Here is a 14,638-nt window from a genome sequence, read left to right as displayed (position 1 = left end):
GCAATAATTGGGTTGATTGAAGATGATCAAAAAATTGAAGGAAAAATTCCTTATCGGTCCATATCGGCGCTAAACCCGATTAGGTAACCATGCCCTTTATCGACAACACCAGACACTCGTCTCTCCTTCTCTTCCTCTTCTTCCTCTCTAGAGGATTGATTTCATTGAAAGATAGCCTTAAATGGCCTTGTTAATCAAGGATGTCTACATCGTTCTCCAGAGCCTCCTCCTTTGCCCCTCTTACCTCCCGAGTGAGCAGAGTCAGCACGGCCAGGACAGTGAGGCCAGCAACAACAGCAACGAGTGTCGCATCCCAAGATATCATCTGTGCCATCAGTGAGTCTCGCGGGGTGTCAACGTCGGTAGGACTCGCCTTTGTGAATCTCACCACAGCCGAAGCGGTTCTCTGTCAGATTTGTGACAGCCAAACCTATGTCAAGACTATCACCAAGATCGGAGTATTCGAGCCCACAGAGATCCTTTTTATGAATACTTGCAAAGACTCAAAGTTATTCTATATTGTACAAGAGAATCTACCGGATCCAACCTTCACGTTCATCGATCGCAGATACTGGTCAGACAAGGCCAGCCATGAATATGTGAATCGACTCGCTTTTCCAGAGGATGCTGAGTCCATCAAGGTCACGCTGGGTGGAAACTACTTTGCAGCTTGCTGTTTTGCTGCGGTCTGTGGACACTCATCTTTTACGCCGAAACTAGACTAATCCTGTCAGGTCGTCAAGTATGTCGAGCTTGAACTGAATAGGACTTTCGCATCCCGCTCCCTTCGTATCCGATTCGAACCGTCTCAAGGCTCAATGACAATCGATCTATCCACTATATGCTCACTCGAACTCATTCAGAATCTGCAAAACGCAAAATCGAAGGATAGTCTGTTCGGACTTATGAACGAGACCCTCACACCCATGGGCGCCAGACTGCTACGAGCCAACATCCTACAACCTTCTACGGAAAGGTCCAAACTGCTGGCACGGTATGATGCCGTGGAGGATCTGTCTACCAAAGAGGAAATGTTTTTGTCTGTCCGACAAGGTCTGTATACACTGACAATTGTTCCTTCGGTTGCTGATGTCCTGCAGCGCTCAAAGGCTTCGTTGATGCCGACAAAGTTCTGACGTCTGTCAGTATACTGGATGCTATTTGCGGATGTTTCTTGCTAACCCCTAAAGCTCATCCTCGTCCCAACTAAACGGACATTCCAATACGTCGAGCAATCGGTCAACAATGTCATCATGTTGAAGACCTACGTTTCGTCAATAAAATCGATCTACAAGGCCTTGTCTAGTGCTCAGAGCACACTCTTGCTAACAATAAGAGAGGTAATTGCTTCACTATTGCTCACTGCCTCAGACTGACAGATCCAAGCTGTGTGCTCCTGCTGGCCATTCCTCCGTTGAGCAGCTCATTGAAGAGACGCTGAACGAGCATGTGGCATACCAAACTAAGCCCTTGGACTTGAGAAACCAACGTATATACTGTGTCAGGGTATTTACCCCCTGGCCTTTCTGATTTCTACATGCTTACCGGGCCTAGGCTGGCGTGAATAGTCTCCTTGATGTCGCCAGGCAAGCGTACAAAGAAGCCAATATAGATGCCGCCAACCTTGTAACGCAACTAGCAGGTGAGCATGAGCTGCATACCTCACTGGCTACGTACTGACATTCTCTAGAGTCGTCCAATCTTCGGTTGGATCTGAAGTATGATTCCGCTCGCCAATACTACATCGCCATACCGGCCGATGAAGTCGACTCGCTTCCCGACATATTCATCAACGTATACCGCAAGAAGAACCGTATAGAATGTCAGACACTCGACCTCGTCAAGCTCAATCAAAAGATAGTGGATGCACATGATGAAGTGATCAACATGAGCGACCGGACTATTCAAGAGTTGATCCAAGACGTCTGCTCTGAGATCTCCGGCCTCTTCAGGGTAAGTGAGGCGATTGCTATGCTGGACATACTAGCTGCTTTTGCCCATCTCGCTACGTTCTACGACTACATCCGTCCTGAATTGACAGACGTCCTCGCTATCAAATCCAGTCGACACCCCATTCGGGAGAAAATCCATTCCAACAAATTCATACCGAACGATGCATACGCAACGCAGCAGTCGCGCTTCCAAATTATTACGGGCTGCAACATGAGTGGGAAGTCAACATATATACGCTCATTGGCATTAATGACTGTTATGGCACAAACTGGTTGCTATGTCCCAGCGGAGTACGCCTCATTCCCTATCGTCCACCAGCTATTTGCTCGTGTCTCCACGGCCGACGACCTCGAAGCCAACGTGTCAACCTTTGCCGTCGAGATGCGCGAAATGGCCTTCATCTTGCATAACATCAAACCCCGGAGCATGGTAATTGTCGACGAACTTGGTCGCGGTACTAGTGCCACCGACGGCCTGGCCATCGCCATTGCCATCGCAGAGGCACTGGTCGAAAGCAAATCTCTCGTCTGGTTCGTGACGCACTTTCGCGACTTGGCCGTAGTTATGGCGGAACGCAGTGGTGTGGTCAACCTCCATCTCGCAGCAGAGATATCATCCGATGCGTCTAAGATGACTATGCTGTATAAAATCGCAGAGGGGCCTGTGACTAACCAATTCTACGGCCTTACCTTGGCTAAGCTGGTTGATCTACCCCCGGACGTTCTCGACGTTGCGCAAGACGTATCTGAGAAGTTGAACGAGATCGCTGCACGTCGACATGGTAATTCTGGGGCCTTGACCATTGCTCGGAAGCGAAACCTGATTCTGTCTCTGAGGGAGCAGCTCTACCAAGCTCGCAATGGGACCCTTGAGGGTGAGGCTCTGAGGAAATGGCTAAAGAAGCTACATGATGACTTTCTGCTGCGCATGGCGAGTATTGACGATGAACTTGATGTTTCCAGTGATACAGAACAAGATGATATTATTGAAGAAGATTACCAAGATGATGATTCTCAGGAGGGCAGCCAGACTGCGACAGAACTTACTGACGATAGCTCATCAACTATTTCCACTGGACAGCCTGATACTCATGACACCGCAACAGAGCAAACTGCTCCTTCACTGGCTGGGGAAGGATCTATTCTCATGGCCTCTTCACAGGAAATACCCGAGACTAGCCCTGCTCCTGAGTCGCTAGAGCTCGTCTAGCATCTGCTGTATGCGCACGATGATATCCAGAACTTTGAACCGTTTCTGACAGTTATATTCCATGAGCAACGAACATTTGTATGAGTTATGATCATAGATAGAATTGTCCACAGACCATTGAATGACAATATACCATTTTTCCACTGCGTCAGCTGAACATAGAACCTTTCCAAATTTATTCTACCGAAACAAAAAGTACAGGATCGTATCTACTTTTAAACTCCATTCATAGCTACAAGTAAACACGCCAACGAGCAGGACAAAAAAAGAAAGGAAGGAAGCCATCTATCCAAAATGGAACAACGTCTGCTTCCCCTTCTTCCCCTTACCCTTCTTCCCACCACTGCCGCCAGACGTTTCCCCAAAATCATCCATCATCTCTGAAGATTCACCCCCCGAAGCCCAAGCATTCGAAGCTGGGCGGGCCTCGCCCCACCGGACAGTCCCGCGTGTCAGACCGGCCATCAGAACATTGGGCTTCGGAGCCGCGGGAAGAGCGGGGAATGCGTCGGAGGGTCTTGCGTTTGAGGCGCGAGAAGACGATGCGGTTGGAGTAGAAGAGCCGCTAGCACGGGGGGAGGGACGGGTAGATGAGGGGAGGCTGGGGAAGGAAGATGGCGAGGGGGCTGCTGCTGTTCCCCAGGCCGTGGTTGCGTTGTTGCGCGCAGGAGGGCGGGAAGAGGACGAAGACGCGGAGGAGAGAGGGGGAAATGCGGTGGCTGATGAGGCGGAGGAGGGGAGCGCGCCACTACGGCCCACTGCTGATCGGGAAGATTGTGCAGTGGACGATTTTAAGCGAAGTACACGGCTTCCTCCCGCTCCACTGCCGTTGACAGTGTCTGGCGACATGCCCGGTAGTAACCCGCCCGGTCCTGGTAGAGCTGGATAGTCCTCGTTAATAGCACGCCAATCGTTCCAGGCTTTCAGTAATGTGGTACGCTTTGAATCTTCTTCATAGATATCTGCGAGCTCCTTTATGAGCTTGCCCAGTTCGGAGCTTGTGGTGTCAAACAAGGAGAAGAAAGCATCGATCAGTTCAGTGGCGGAGATGAGGGAGGTGCGATAGTTGGAGACTCTGGTGCGGAATTCGCCCAGCTTGGTCTGGTCATTGCGCAGGAGGTTCGAGGCACGTTCAATCACTGCCGTATGGCGCAGACGGCGTGCTTGCTCTTGCGGAGTGGCCGGAGTCGAGTCAGCCACAAGATTGAGGCTTTGCAATTCGGAAACTGGCGGAGATTGTGCTGGTGGACTGCGGGCAGGTGTGGCATTCCCCGAGCGCGGAGGAGCGCGCACCTGCTGCGTATCATTGCGAGTGAGCTGTCCACCAAAGCTACGGGTTGAGACCGACTGCGCACTCTGGATCGCCACCTGTCGCTGGTACGCGATCTGGTCCCGTCGCAAAGGTTGGGCACTGGACGCCGGGAGTGGTTCTGCATTCGGGTCGCGGCCCCGGCCTGCACCACGACGCTGTCGCTGGGGTTGGTAGGGCGCTCTGAAGTCAAATGCAGAAAGATCCACAGTGCGAGCGTCTCGCCTTGCGTCCTTGGATAGCCCATTGGGATGGGATTCCAGTTGATGACCCTTCAGATCCATCTGAGACTCGAACACGACGAACTTCTTATCCAAGCACTCCTGGTCCAGGCACAGGTGGTGGTCTTTCTGAAAATGGTCCTCGAGCGCGGTATAATCGACGTAATACTGCTGTTGGCGATGTCCGGATTGTCGATCGCAGATGTGGCATCGCTCATGCTTGTCACGGCAGTGTGTATACAGTTCGTCATCTCCGTAGAATCGCTGGCGACAGAAACCACATTCAGGGTGACCTCTGAAACCGCTCTGGTCAATGGCACCGGGGACGTCGTCTCCGTATTTTTCGTGTTTCCGCAACTCCGCCATGGTAAAGAGTTCGTGCTCGTGGGTGAAGACCTTCTTGTTTCGAGTACATAGATCACTGCATCACAACAGCCACTTAATATGCGGTCTCGCAAATGAAACCCAGAGATTGGACAGACAAGAGATAACTTACCACATCACTTTCCCATGCTTGCTCTTGGTATGTCGATGCAAGTCCGGCCATCCCAAGCAAGCCGCGTCACAGTCCGTATCAGGACAATTGTACCGTAGCAACAAAACCGTATCCTCGAAGATCTCATCATTTTCGTACTCAATCCCAAGGTTATCGTCCTTCCGAGAGAAGTCGTTGCTAACGAACTGGTCGAAATCCTTCGTCGGGTCATCCGTGAAAATCACATAGTTGGATTCCGTCTAGATGGAAGAGTCAGTTAGCCATGCTGCCAGAGTTCCCTTCGTAAAAGCGCAACATACCCGGCAGTGTGCACAGGCCTTGTTCTTGTACAAAGCCCGAAGTCTCAACGCACATATATGACAGGTCCGGTGATTGCAGGGCGAGACGGAGGTGTGCGTCACATCAGATGCGCAAATAAAGCAGATTTCACCGTCATCTGCATCGTCGGTGGCTTCCGGAACCTTCTTCGGCTTTTCTTCGCCCTCAGCAGGCGCATGGGCTACGGCACCTTGGGACGCATTGGTATTGCGGTTGCGATCCCCTCCTCCACGTCCCCCGCGGCCTCTGCCCCGATAACCCCTAAACGCGCCGACGTTAGAATCCCGTTGAGACTCAGCCTGCCCCTTCTGGTTCGCACCTCCTCGTCCGCGTCGACGACCACCACGGTTCTGGCCTTGCGATCCGGCGGGAGCCTGGGGCGGTTGGGAGTCGGCCATTGGGGGGCGGGATTGGTCGGAGTCGGGTCGGGTTTCTCAAGCGACGAGGTCGAAGGAGGATGGGACGAATTCAGTCCAGGAAAAGGGAGTTGCTGGGGATCGTTTAATAGAGCCCAAATCTCTTCTTTCTCGTGTCTTCACTCGTTGCGATGATTCGTTGTTCGTTGTCGCAAGTATGGTAGAGAGAAGATTCTCTTTCCAAGGCGGCGGGCAGGCAGCACGTGAGTAGTGTTGTTGCCTGATAAGGCATCACTAGCAAATACATATCGCTGGCTAGCAACAAGTCGTGAAAAATCAAACCATTCATTCATCATTCAATTCAATTCAAGTACAATGGCATTTGTTTTCCCTTTCTTTTTTTAAAGAGACGTCTGCCGATATGCAGTCATCTCCGATCCGGATCGGAGTCCTGGAAGCTGCTTCGGAGATATCGACGGCAGCCCTAATCATATTACTATACTGATTGCTGGAGGGCGTGTATGTTTCGGAGTATAGGAAAACATGTGCTTCTGCGGTGCTTCAAGACCACAACCAGTATTTTAAATAGATGCCCAGGAACCGAGTTGGTAAGAGTGACATAAAAAGGCATACACCTAGAATGGCCATCCTGATCTGATTGATCCGGAGCACTCCCTGTTGACGAGGAGCTAATAACCGGCCCGTTCAGGCAAACTAGCTACTTTTCTCTCATTGTCTGCGTGAGCGAGGGGGGGTTGAATGGAATTTTGGCCGCTTTCAATCACAGCATCAGCGTATATGTGTACGCAGTGGCGGGAAAACTGATAAAAAATTTCACCAAAATTCGAGACATTGAAAGGATGATTTTGGCTTCCCAGGCGACATGGCCCTAGAACACCAATTAGGATGGTGGTGCGTTGTTCAATATGCTGTCCCAGAACTCCTGCGGAATATTTAGTAAATGTCACAATATCCAGAAGCGGGAAGAGGTCTTGTTACCCAGTTTATAGACTCCGGATTTAGCCATTGCACGCCGTCAATCCAGTCGTCAAAGGTAGCTCCGAAGTTGTAGTCAACCGAGTTGGGTTGTCGGAATTGTTCAGTGGACAGCAATGATCTAGTAAAGCCGGATCAGTATTCATCCATCAGGGTTCCCAAGCCCGGATATATACTCACTGGAGGTGTCGAAGAATGGGACAGGCCTTGATACATATCTGGCTTTTACTTTGAAGGCTATCGAAACGCGCCACGGCTGCAACGAACATGGAGTAGTACGAAGATTCATGCGCATCGTGCTCATCCAGCAAGCATGATGCCAGCGCCATGGCTCCATGGATGGCATAAAAGCTTACCAAGCCATAGACAAACCAACGGTAATGTCGCAGGCGCGGAAGATCGCAGAACTGGCGATGGATATCCAATAAAGCAGCACCGGAACTAATGCATTTCACTCTAGACGTTGGTCGAAAACAGGGGCCACGCGGTTTGCAGAACGGTCGGTGTATAAGTAGGTATAGTTGATGCGCATACAATTGCAAGATGCACCAATGAGCATAGCTTGAAGTATCCAAGATACTAGGCGACCCATCCAGAAGAAATACTGTGTCCCAGCTCTGCTGCTGCTCAAAGATAAGGCTATCGAAATGATCAAGCGTAGCTTCGTCGAGCCTTGAGTTACCTGAGAGACGGTGGCAGATCTTGCTGGATAGCTGAAACATTCGAAATTTGAACTTCATGACAGACATCTGGGTCGGTTTGCTAGATGGCGGTAGGATAGCATCATCTCTGATATCGACATCGTTGACATCCGCCGGCATTGTGGCTTCAGTATTAAGCAAAAGAGACATGTTAACATCTCGGAATGAGATAGCCTGGTAAGTGTGCAGCATCAAGATACCCGCCCAACAACGACGACGCCGTTCGATATCAATACAGCTGAGCTGCGCATGGTTGGTGTCAGTATTGCACTGTAATGCAATGCCTATGTTCAATGCGATCCCTGTTCGGCAGTATCTTAGTTATGCATCTCGGCCGTGAATTCCATTAGCAAACACTCACCTAGCAATGTCCAGGCATGCTCAACGGCCTCAATGTTACTAATCGTATATATCAATACCAGAAGAGCTTCAAGTGTGTTGATATTGTGACGGATTAAGAATTGATCCTGCGACAGGCAGATCAACGCAGCAGCTCTTAGCTTGTAAGATATCGAGGATATGTCGTGAGAATCGGACACCGTAGGATGAATATCGACTAGCGCAATCTCATCCTTTTCCATACTCTTCAAAGTCGCGGAGCAGATCAAGAACAATAGCGCCATCCAGGAAAGGTCCGCACCGGACGGATCCTGCTTGAACGAATCGTATTGCTTCTGAAACGTCGGCCCATGTAAAATATGGAACAGGGGCGACAGGCGCAGGAAATATTGTGTAATTAGATACTCGCAAGCATGGAAGGACGGCAACATAGCCAAGATCTCGCTCTTTGACACTTTAGGACCTAAAGAAAACGGAAAGCAGAGGTTACCTGGAAGTGAAAAAGGGTCATGTTGCGGCGATGACTGTTGACGCATTTGATCTATCGGCCGCTGCAAAAGAGCGTCCCAATGAGCATGACTATACTCTTGGTAGTCATGGTCGTGGGTCAATGAGTTCGTCGTTTGAATTGGCGTGCGGTGGAATCTGTTCGGGCCCGGGGCCGACGACAGAGACTCTGGGCTGGCCAGACCTTGAGAATCTCTTGAACCAGGACGTCGTACGGCCTCAGGTGATGCCAGCCTCCCCGCATCCGCCTTGTCCTTACGGGGACCTTCATAAACACAGGATTTGATACACTCTCGCCGTTTGCACGAGGCACAGGGCTGCTGTCGGTCGCACTTCAGCTTGGATTTTCGACATGGATGACAACTAATAGGTTTCCTTGGCCGGCGATTGAATGTACGGGTCCGTGACTTGTTATTACCATTGCTAGGCGTTGAATTGGCGCCTGAAACTGGAATCTCCGGAGGTGGAGGAGCAGGTACGGCAGGTCCACCCGCGCCTATGCTAGGGACCGGTGCTTCAGGCATGATCTCGGCCCCTCGGGGAAATGAAATACAATAATTCAGCGTTAATGTGAATAGGTTGAAGACCCCGAGAAGCTTTCCCGCAGAGAGGAGTAGGTTTATGTCCAACGCATTCGGAGTTGACGTTGTCCACGTGAGATATCCCCGCCACTTATCTCCGAGCACCCTCTCTTGCTCCTATCTTCGCCACATCTCTCTACTAACTAGAGATACGTCATTAAGAGAATCATTTGGATGCTATTCTGAAGAGATTCTACATGTGTTTGATACATGCCAACGGTCTTTGCGACATGACTCCCTAAATCGTGGGGAAGAAGGCGAACTTGAATTGGTTATGGCCAACTATGTAACTAGTTATATTGGTATATAATACTTATCAAGGAACAACTCGATCCATCGAATCATGACGGTATAAAAATGGCGAATATGGCGTACAGGCTCACGCAGCTCTTGAACCCCCAGTCCCTCGACGAAAAGAGTGGTCAGGACGACAAGGACAATGAGGACGAGTGCAGCTAGAAACCTGACCAGAAACCCCGTGCTGCTTCTGGAGGTGGATTCATTCAATTTCAGTGACACGCTGTGTCTTTGCTCTTCCAAACCTTCATCATCCTGTTTACCTAGTCAAGCGAAATACCGTATCAGACGCGAAACCCCCTCAATATTCTCATACGCCTGCCAATGGCCAGTGCATCGCAGAACCTCCATGCGGGAATCGGGAAGACGTTCGTGGAGGTCCGTCACAACATTCACAGGGGAGGTCTTGTCTTCATCGCCGGTCATCAGGAGAACCGGCATTGTCAACTTCTCAACCGCCATTGGGGACGCTGTCGCGATTGCCGTGCACGCCTTTGCGTATCCCTCGGGATTGGTGGAAAGAAGCGACGCACGAACCGCGGCATATGCAACAGGTTGGTACACCTTTGTGGCATTGGATGTTCCGGCTTCGCTGACGGCGTCCGCTGTTCCAGAGGCCATCATACCCATTGCACGAACGGCAGCGGCACGCTTGCTCATCGCGACCTTGCCAGCTTCGGGGAGAGGACATGGCGGTGGTCCCATAAGAACAATCTTCTTGACTTTGCTGGTGTCGCGAAGAGTAAAAGCCATGGCGATGAGGCAGCCCAGTGAATGAGCGAACAGAGTGATTGAACTGGCTCCGGTCAATGCAACCACATTGGCAAGATCGTCGGCAAAGCTCTCGATGTTGACGATTGACGCAACATTGGTCGCCGAAAGTCCATGACCCTCAAGATCATAAACATAACTTGTGTAATGATCTTCGAAGCCTCCGCTTTTAATGATTGGCGTGTAATATTCACTTGAAGCACCGAGTCCGTGGACGAACACAGCGATATCCGGCCCTGTTCCAATTTTACGGACGTTCATTTGTTTCCCATCAAGACACATCAGTCCGGAACCACCAACTGTGCGTTCAATGTTGAGATTGGCCAAGTGACTTTCAAGAGGAACACGCTTAGCAACAGCGTTCTCTGATGACGGATTCGCAATGCGGTTTTCAAGAGAACCGAGCCCGGTGACAGATACCTCAACTGTAGATCGAATTACCTTATTAGTTCACACCTTTGGACAGACAAAGACACGTTTGTGTTTGGGATAACTCACCCTTGTCCCCCGGCTTGAGAAACTTGGCCGGGTTCTTGCCAATACCAACACCGGCAGGAGTGCCGGTAGCGATGACATCTCCGGGCCTGATCGTCCCACCCTCGGAAATAACAGAGATCAGCTTCGCAGCAGAGAAGATGAGATCATCTGTGGTAGCATCCTGGCGTTTCTCCCCGTTTACAAATGTCTGCACGCGTAGCTTCTTCGGGAGCTGACCAGCCGGGACAGCAATCGGACCCTGAGGGAGTGTCAGAATGCACATTGGATTCTCGATTCAGCTATCTGAAATTCTTACCATCGGGCAGAATGTGTCTGCTGATTTCCCAAGGTAGAACTGCTTGTGGTCTCTCTGTCGTTCACGAGCCGTCATATCTATAGGTCGGTATTAGCGCGTGCCATTAAGAGATTTGCCAATTTTCGGGCTGGCTGTGCTCACCGTTGATAATGGTATAACCCCATACATAGTCCATGGCATTCCCTTCGTCAATCCGGAACCCAGACTTCCCAATAATAACACCTATCTCACCCTCATAGTCCAAGGTTCCCGTGAACTCCGTATGAGGATAAATCTCATTACCGCAGGCAACAATGCTCGTGGACCTCTTGGTGAAAATAACCGGATGAGTTGCTATGAGGGTCAGCTTTGCGTCAACATGGCAGAAGCTAAGAGCGCTCACGTTGGTCGATCTTATCACTCGAGTCGAATCCACTCCGGTTGAACTCAACGGCATGGTCAACATAGTTCTTGCCCACGGCCAGAATATCACGGTCGTTCAGCGGTGCCTGGATGGTGAGCCCAGCGAGAGGAACAGGGTCACCGCATGGGACGACTGCGTTCTCCAGTTCAATCACTTGGTAAAGTGAACCGACTGGTGCGCCAGAGAGCATTGCCAACGGAGTAACCATGGAATTTTCCAGATCAAGATGACCGACATGAGACTTTTGCTGATCATCAAGATAGCATACATAGTTGCTGAACTTGTTGCTGGGTTGCCATATGGGCTCCTCGATCTGGGCAGGTCTTGAGAGCTCAAAGTCCCTGGGCGATGCCTTGTGGATCCTGCCATTGATCATAATGACATTGAGCTTTTCATGATCTTGGAGAACGGAGATATCCTTCAGAGGATCCCCGTCTACCAAGATCATGTCCGCATAGTAGCCAGGCTGGACTTTGCCAAGTTCCTGGTCCTGCATGAATAGTCTGGCAACTCCAGCGGTGGCCGAGATTATTGCCTCCATGGGAGTGAAGTCTAGCATCTTGACGAAATGTTCCAGGTCCCTGGAGTATGTGCCATGGGGTGTCCAAGCAAAGCCGTAATCACCGCCTCTAGTGATTGATGTTAGCTGCATTTCGAAGGGCAACCTGTAGAAGAACAGGAGACGTACGGCAAGACGGTGATTCCTCTTTGGTGCATTTCCTTGCAAGCCTTGATGGCAATGTCGAGCTCTTTCTTGTACCCATCTTGCTCAGCCTTATCAAAGGAATAGCCAAATGGACCTGCATCATATGTAGTTGCGTATAGCCAGTTCAAGGCCGGAGCAACAACATGACGATGCTTATTCTTCTCCAACTCATCCATGGTGGCTTCGTCAATGTAGCTGGCATGGTAGATGACATCGACACCATGTCGCACACATTGAGCGACGGAATCACGAGCTCGGGCATGGGAACAGACCCTGGTTACCGATCTTTAGCAATGATTGACGGAGTATAACGAGCGGACCTCTTACCGTAAGCCAAGACGATGTGCTTCGTCCACACATGCTGCTGTTTCCGTTTCACTGAAGTAGCTGTCTTCCGCGGCACGATCCTCCAGGATCTAATCAATCGTCAGTCAAAGGTCAAGACATAGTCCGGGATTATCTCTTACCTCTTCGCCTGACATGCTCAGCTTGATCTGGTCCACTCCCAGAGAAGCGTGATGTCGGATAACCTCCCGCATCTCGAGAGGTCCATCAGCAAATGTAGTAATCCCCGTGGTGAGCTCTTTCCCTCGACGGGCAATCTCTTTCCCATTTGCGAGGTAACGCGGACCAGGGATGCTCCCGTGGTTGATCGCATCGCGGACAACGCAATCGAGGCGATCCTTCGCTGAAGCTGCACCGTAGCACCTTGTCGACGAAATAGGACATCAGTAGATTTAAGGGTAGGAAGGATGGACAGGAGACGTACATGGTATATCCCGAATCCAGATAAATCATCGCAGACCGAGCAGTGCTGATGGTATGTTCTTCCACCCCAATCGCGCCAAGGTTATCTGTTATCCATCTCATAAGCATATACTTTAGCCATATAATCATGCGATGTTGTTACCGAGAGCCGTCCCATTCCACGTGAAATGAGTGTGTGCATCGCCTAGACCGGATATGAGGGTTCTACCGTTGCCCTGGATCACTCGAACCGTAGGATCGTTGCGTAGCGTCTCGACGTTTGGCACATTTCCAACATAGCGAATCCGCTCTCCTATTCAAATTATAAGCTTCTGCGATATGGTAAAGTAGGCGTAGCAATACCTTGCACGTAGACATCGCCGTGGTACGGTTCGGCTCCGGTAGAATCTATACTATAGCCAGGAAAGATATTAGTTGGGATACTGGTATGTATGTGCTGGATAGAGGTGAGACTTACATTTGGACGTTGAGGAACAATATCTTGGAGGTAGACGGTGTCTCTAGATAGGACGGTGAGTTACTAGACGATATGTTTCTTAGTCTCGTGTCTACTTACCCACCATGTGATGCGCACGAGGTTCCAACGCAGGATCAAAGTGAACATCGTCATGAGGAGAGAGCTTCCGTGTCGGCAATGGACTTCCCCAGTCAGCAATGGTCCTGTTTGGGTACTTCGAGCCACGGCTGGCTCCATTGACATATGGTAAGGACATGCTCATTGCAGAGGCCATATGAATCGAGAGTAAGGGGTAATGAGAAGCTAATAATTCAGTCTCTCAGAAATCAGAGACACAGAAAGAATGGGGTCAGAGAATGAGGCCGCATTTATAATAGATGAGCATCAAGCGCCGGAAGCTCAGTCAGGGCTACGCACTCACTTCTTTCCCCGCATGAATGAAAAGTAACTCCGTACGAAGATCGACTATCCGAACGTATCATTGTCATACAACTTTGAATTCAAGTCATTGGGTGAGTTGGTCGTCGGAATCATCGCTCGGAGATGTCGGAGATGTCTGGAGACCTTACGTTTAGGTGCAACATTAGTACGTACGAGTTGAGGGGAAGAAAGAGACTACGAGACCCCCTCATTGTTTGTCGATATTCATACCTTTTTGTCCCAGGTTGCGTTTCTACATTGAGTCTCACAATGGACTTCCGGGTACAACAAACACCAAGCTTCGGCTTGACATCTTTTCCAAAGAGTAATGATGTCTTAACAACAATGCATGTTGAATACGCCACTATATCGCCTCCTTCTAGCCAGAATGACAGAAACCATCCGCGTGATCGGAAGCACCATAAACAAGCATCGAACGGTCTACCATTTATCTCGACCGGCGAAGTCCAGAATGCAGATGGCAGGGATGGGTCTCCCATGTGTTAGTTACCGTACCCGGCATTCTATTTTATGTATATTATTCTTATAAGAAATAATAGGGATTGTGATCGATGACATTGTTTACGACGTGACCGACTTCGCAAAGCGGCATCCTGGCGGACAGGCACCTTTACGGAACTTGAGCGGCAAGTCTTGTTCCTGTGAGTACTTGACGCACATGCTAAATGTCAACTTTACTGAGAGATACTTGTCTCGCAGGGCAATTCCACAAAATTCATTCCAAAAGCACCCTGGAATCACTAGGAGCGGAACTTCGCGTAGGCCGAACAAGCAACGTTCCGAACCCCTACAAAGAGCCGAAGCCGACTTTTATCCGACAGCTCTGGAAACCTTTATTTTTAGCTTGAATTGAGATATCATAGCGTCGTGGCGTGGCAATTCCTGTATCAAAGCATTTCGGAGACATCTTTCGGAGATGACTATGTCCCCGCACGGAATCCGGGGTAAACCTGGGGTATTGCCGGTTGTCCGGTAAATTTAATTGACCGTTGTGGACATCAAGTATGCATATCTTC

General features: G+C 50.1%; 5 protein-coding genes across 5 annotated transcripts; 2 read left to right on the top strand and 3 right to left on the bottom strand.

Moving 5' to 3' along the window:
- Window positions 1-200: 200 nt before the first annotated feature.
- ASPGLDRAFT_121453 (MutS family protein MSH4) lies at window positions 201-3,162 on the top strand (the record flags this gene model as incomplete). Its single annotated transcript, XM_022540239.1, has 7 exons — window positions 201-686; window positions 735-1,053; window positions 1,101-1,141; window positions 1,191-1,340; window positions 1,387-1,506; window positions 1,555-1,642; window positions 1,691-3,162. 7 exons carry the CDS (start codon window positions 201-203, stop codon window positions 3,160-3,162), a joined length of 2,676 nt encoding a protein of 891 aa, XP_022403503.1.
- Window positions 3,163-3,447: 285 nt separating this feature from the next.
- On the bottom strand, window positions 3,448-5,904 carry ASPGLDRAFT_121681 (E3 ubiquitin-protein ligase HEL2; the record flags this gene model as incomplete). The annotated part of the gene is made up of 3 exons (XM_022540257.1): window positions 3,448-5,113; window positions 5,189-5,427; window positions 5,488-5,904. 3 exons carry the CDS (start codon window positions 5,902-5,904, stop codon window positions 3,448-3,450), a joined length of 2,322 nt encoding a protein of 773 aa, XP_022403502.1.
- A 473-nt stretch (window positions 5,905-6,377) lies between these two features.
- On the bottom strand, window positions 6,378-9,218 carry ASPGLDRAFT_73003 (uncharacterized protein; the record flags this gene model as incomplete). Its single annotated transcript, XM_022549647.1, has 5 exons — window positions 6,378-6,805; window positions 6,862-6,979; window positions 7,039-7,829; window positions 7,895-8,847; window positions 9,197-9,218. The coding sequence occupies 5 exons, from the start codon at window positions 9,216-9,218 to the stop codon at window positions 6,764-6,766; spliced, it is 1,926 nt and encodes a 641-aa protein (XP_022403501.1). The 3' UTR covers window positions 6,378-6,763.
- A 21-nt stretch (window positions 9,219-9,239) lies between these two features.
- On the bottom strand, window positions 9,240-13,609 carry ASPGLDRAFT_1512226 (uncharacterized protein). The gene is made up of 13 exons (XM_022542229.1): window positions 13,281-13,609; window positions 13,182-13,224; window positions 13,067-13,116; window positions 12,867-13,016; window positions 12,726-12,810; window positions 12,424-12,664; window positions 12,284-12,372; window positions 11,939-12,229; window positions 11,230-11,879; window positions 10,989-11,180; window positions 10,848-10,924; window positions 10,553-10,790; window positions 9,240-10,479 (listed from the first exon to the last, which is right to left on the bottom strand). Exons 1-13 carry the CDS (start codon window positions 13,453-13,455, stop codon window positions 9,551-9,553), a joined length of 3,210 nt encoding a protein of 1,069 aa, XP_022403500.1. The 5' UTR covers window positions 13,456-13,609; the 3' UTR covers window positions 9,240-9,550.
- Window positions 13,610-13,871: 262 nt separating this feature from the next.
- ASPGLDRAFT_56359 (cytochrome b5-like heme/steroid binding domain-containing protein) lies at window positions 13,872-14,618 on the top strand (the record flags this gene model as incomplete). The annotated part of the gene is made up of 3 exons (XM_022548191.1): window positions 13,872-14,103; window positions 14,162-14,263; window positions 14,322-14,618. The coding sequence occupies 3 exons, from the start codon at window positions 13,872-13,874 to the stop codon at window positions 14,468-14,470; spliced, it is 483 nt and encodes a 160-aa protein (XP_022403499.1). The 3' UTR covers window positions 14,471-14,618.
- Window positions 14,619-14,638: the final 20 nt, after the last annotated feature.

The sequence above is a fragment of the Aspergillus glaucus genome (genome assembly GCF_001890805.1).
Source record: "Aspergillus glaucus CBS 516.65 unplaced genomic scaffold ASPGLscaffold_5, whole genome shotgun sequence".
In the NCBI taxonomy this organism is placed as follows: Eukaryota; Fungi; Ascomycota; class Eurotiomycetes; order Eurotiales; family Aspergillaceae; genus Aspergillus; species Aspergillus glaucus.
Note: the sequence above shows the minus strand (reverse complement) of the source record. Positions and strands in the feature narration are given on the sequence as shown.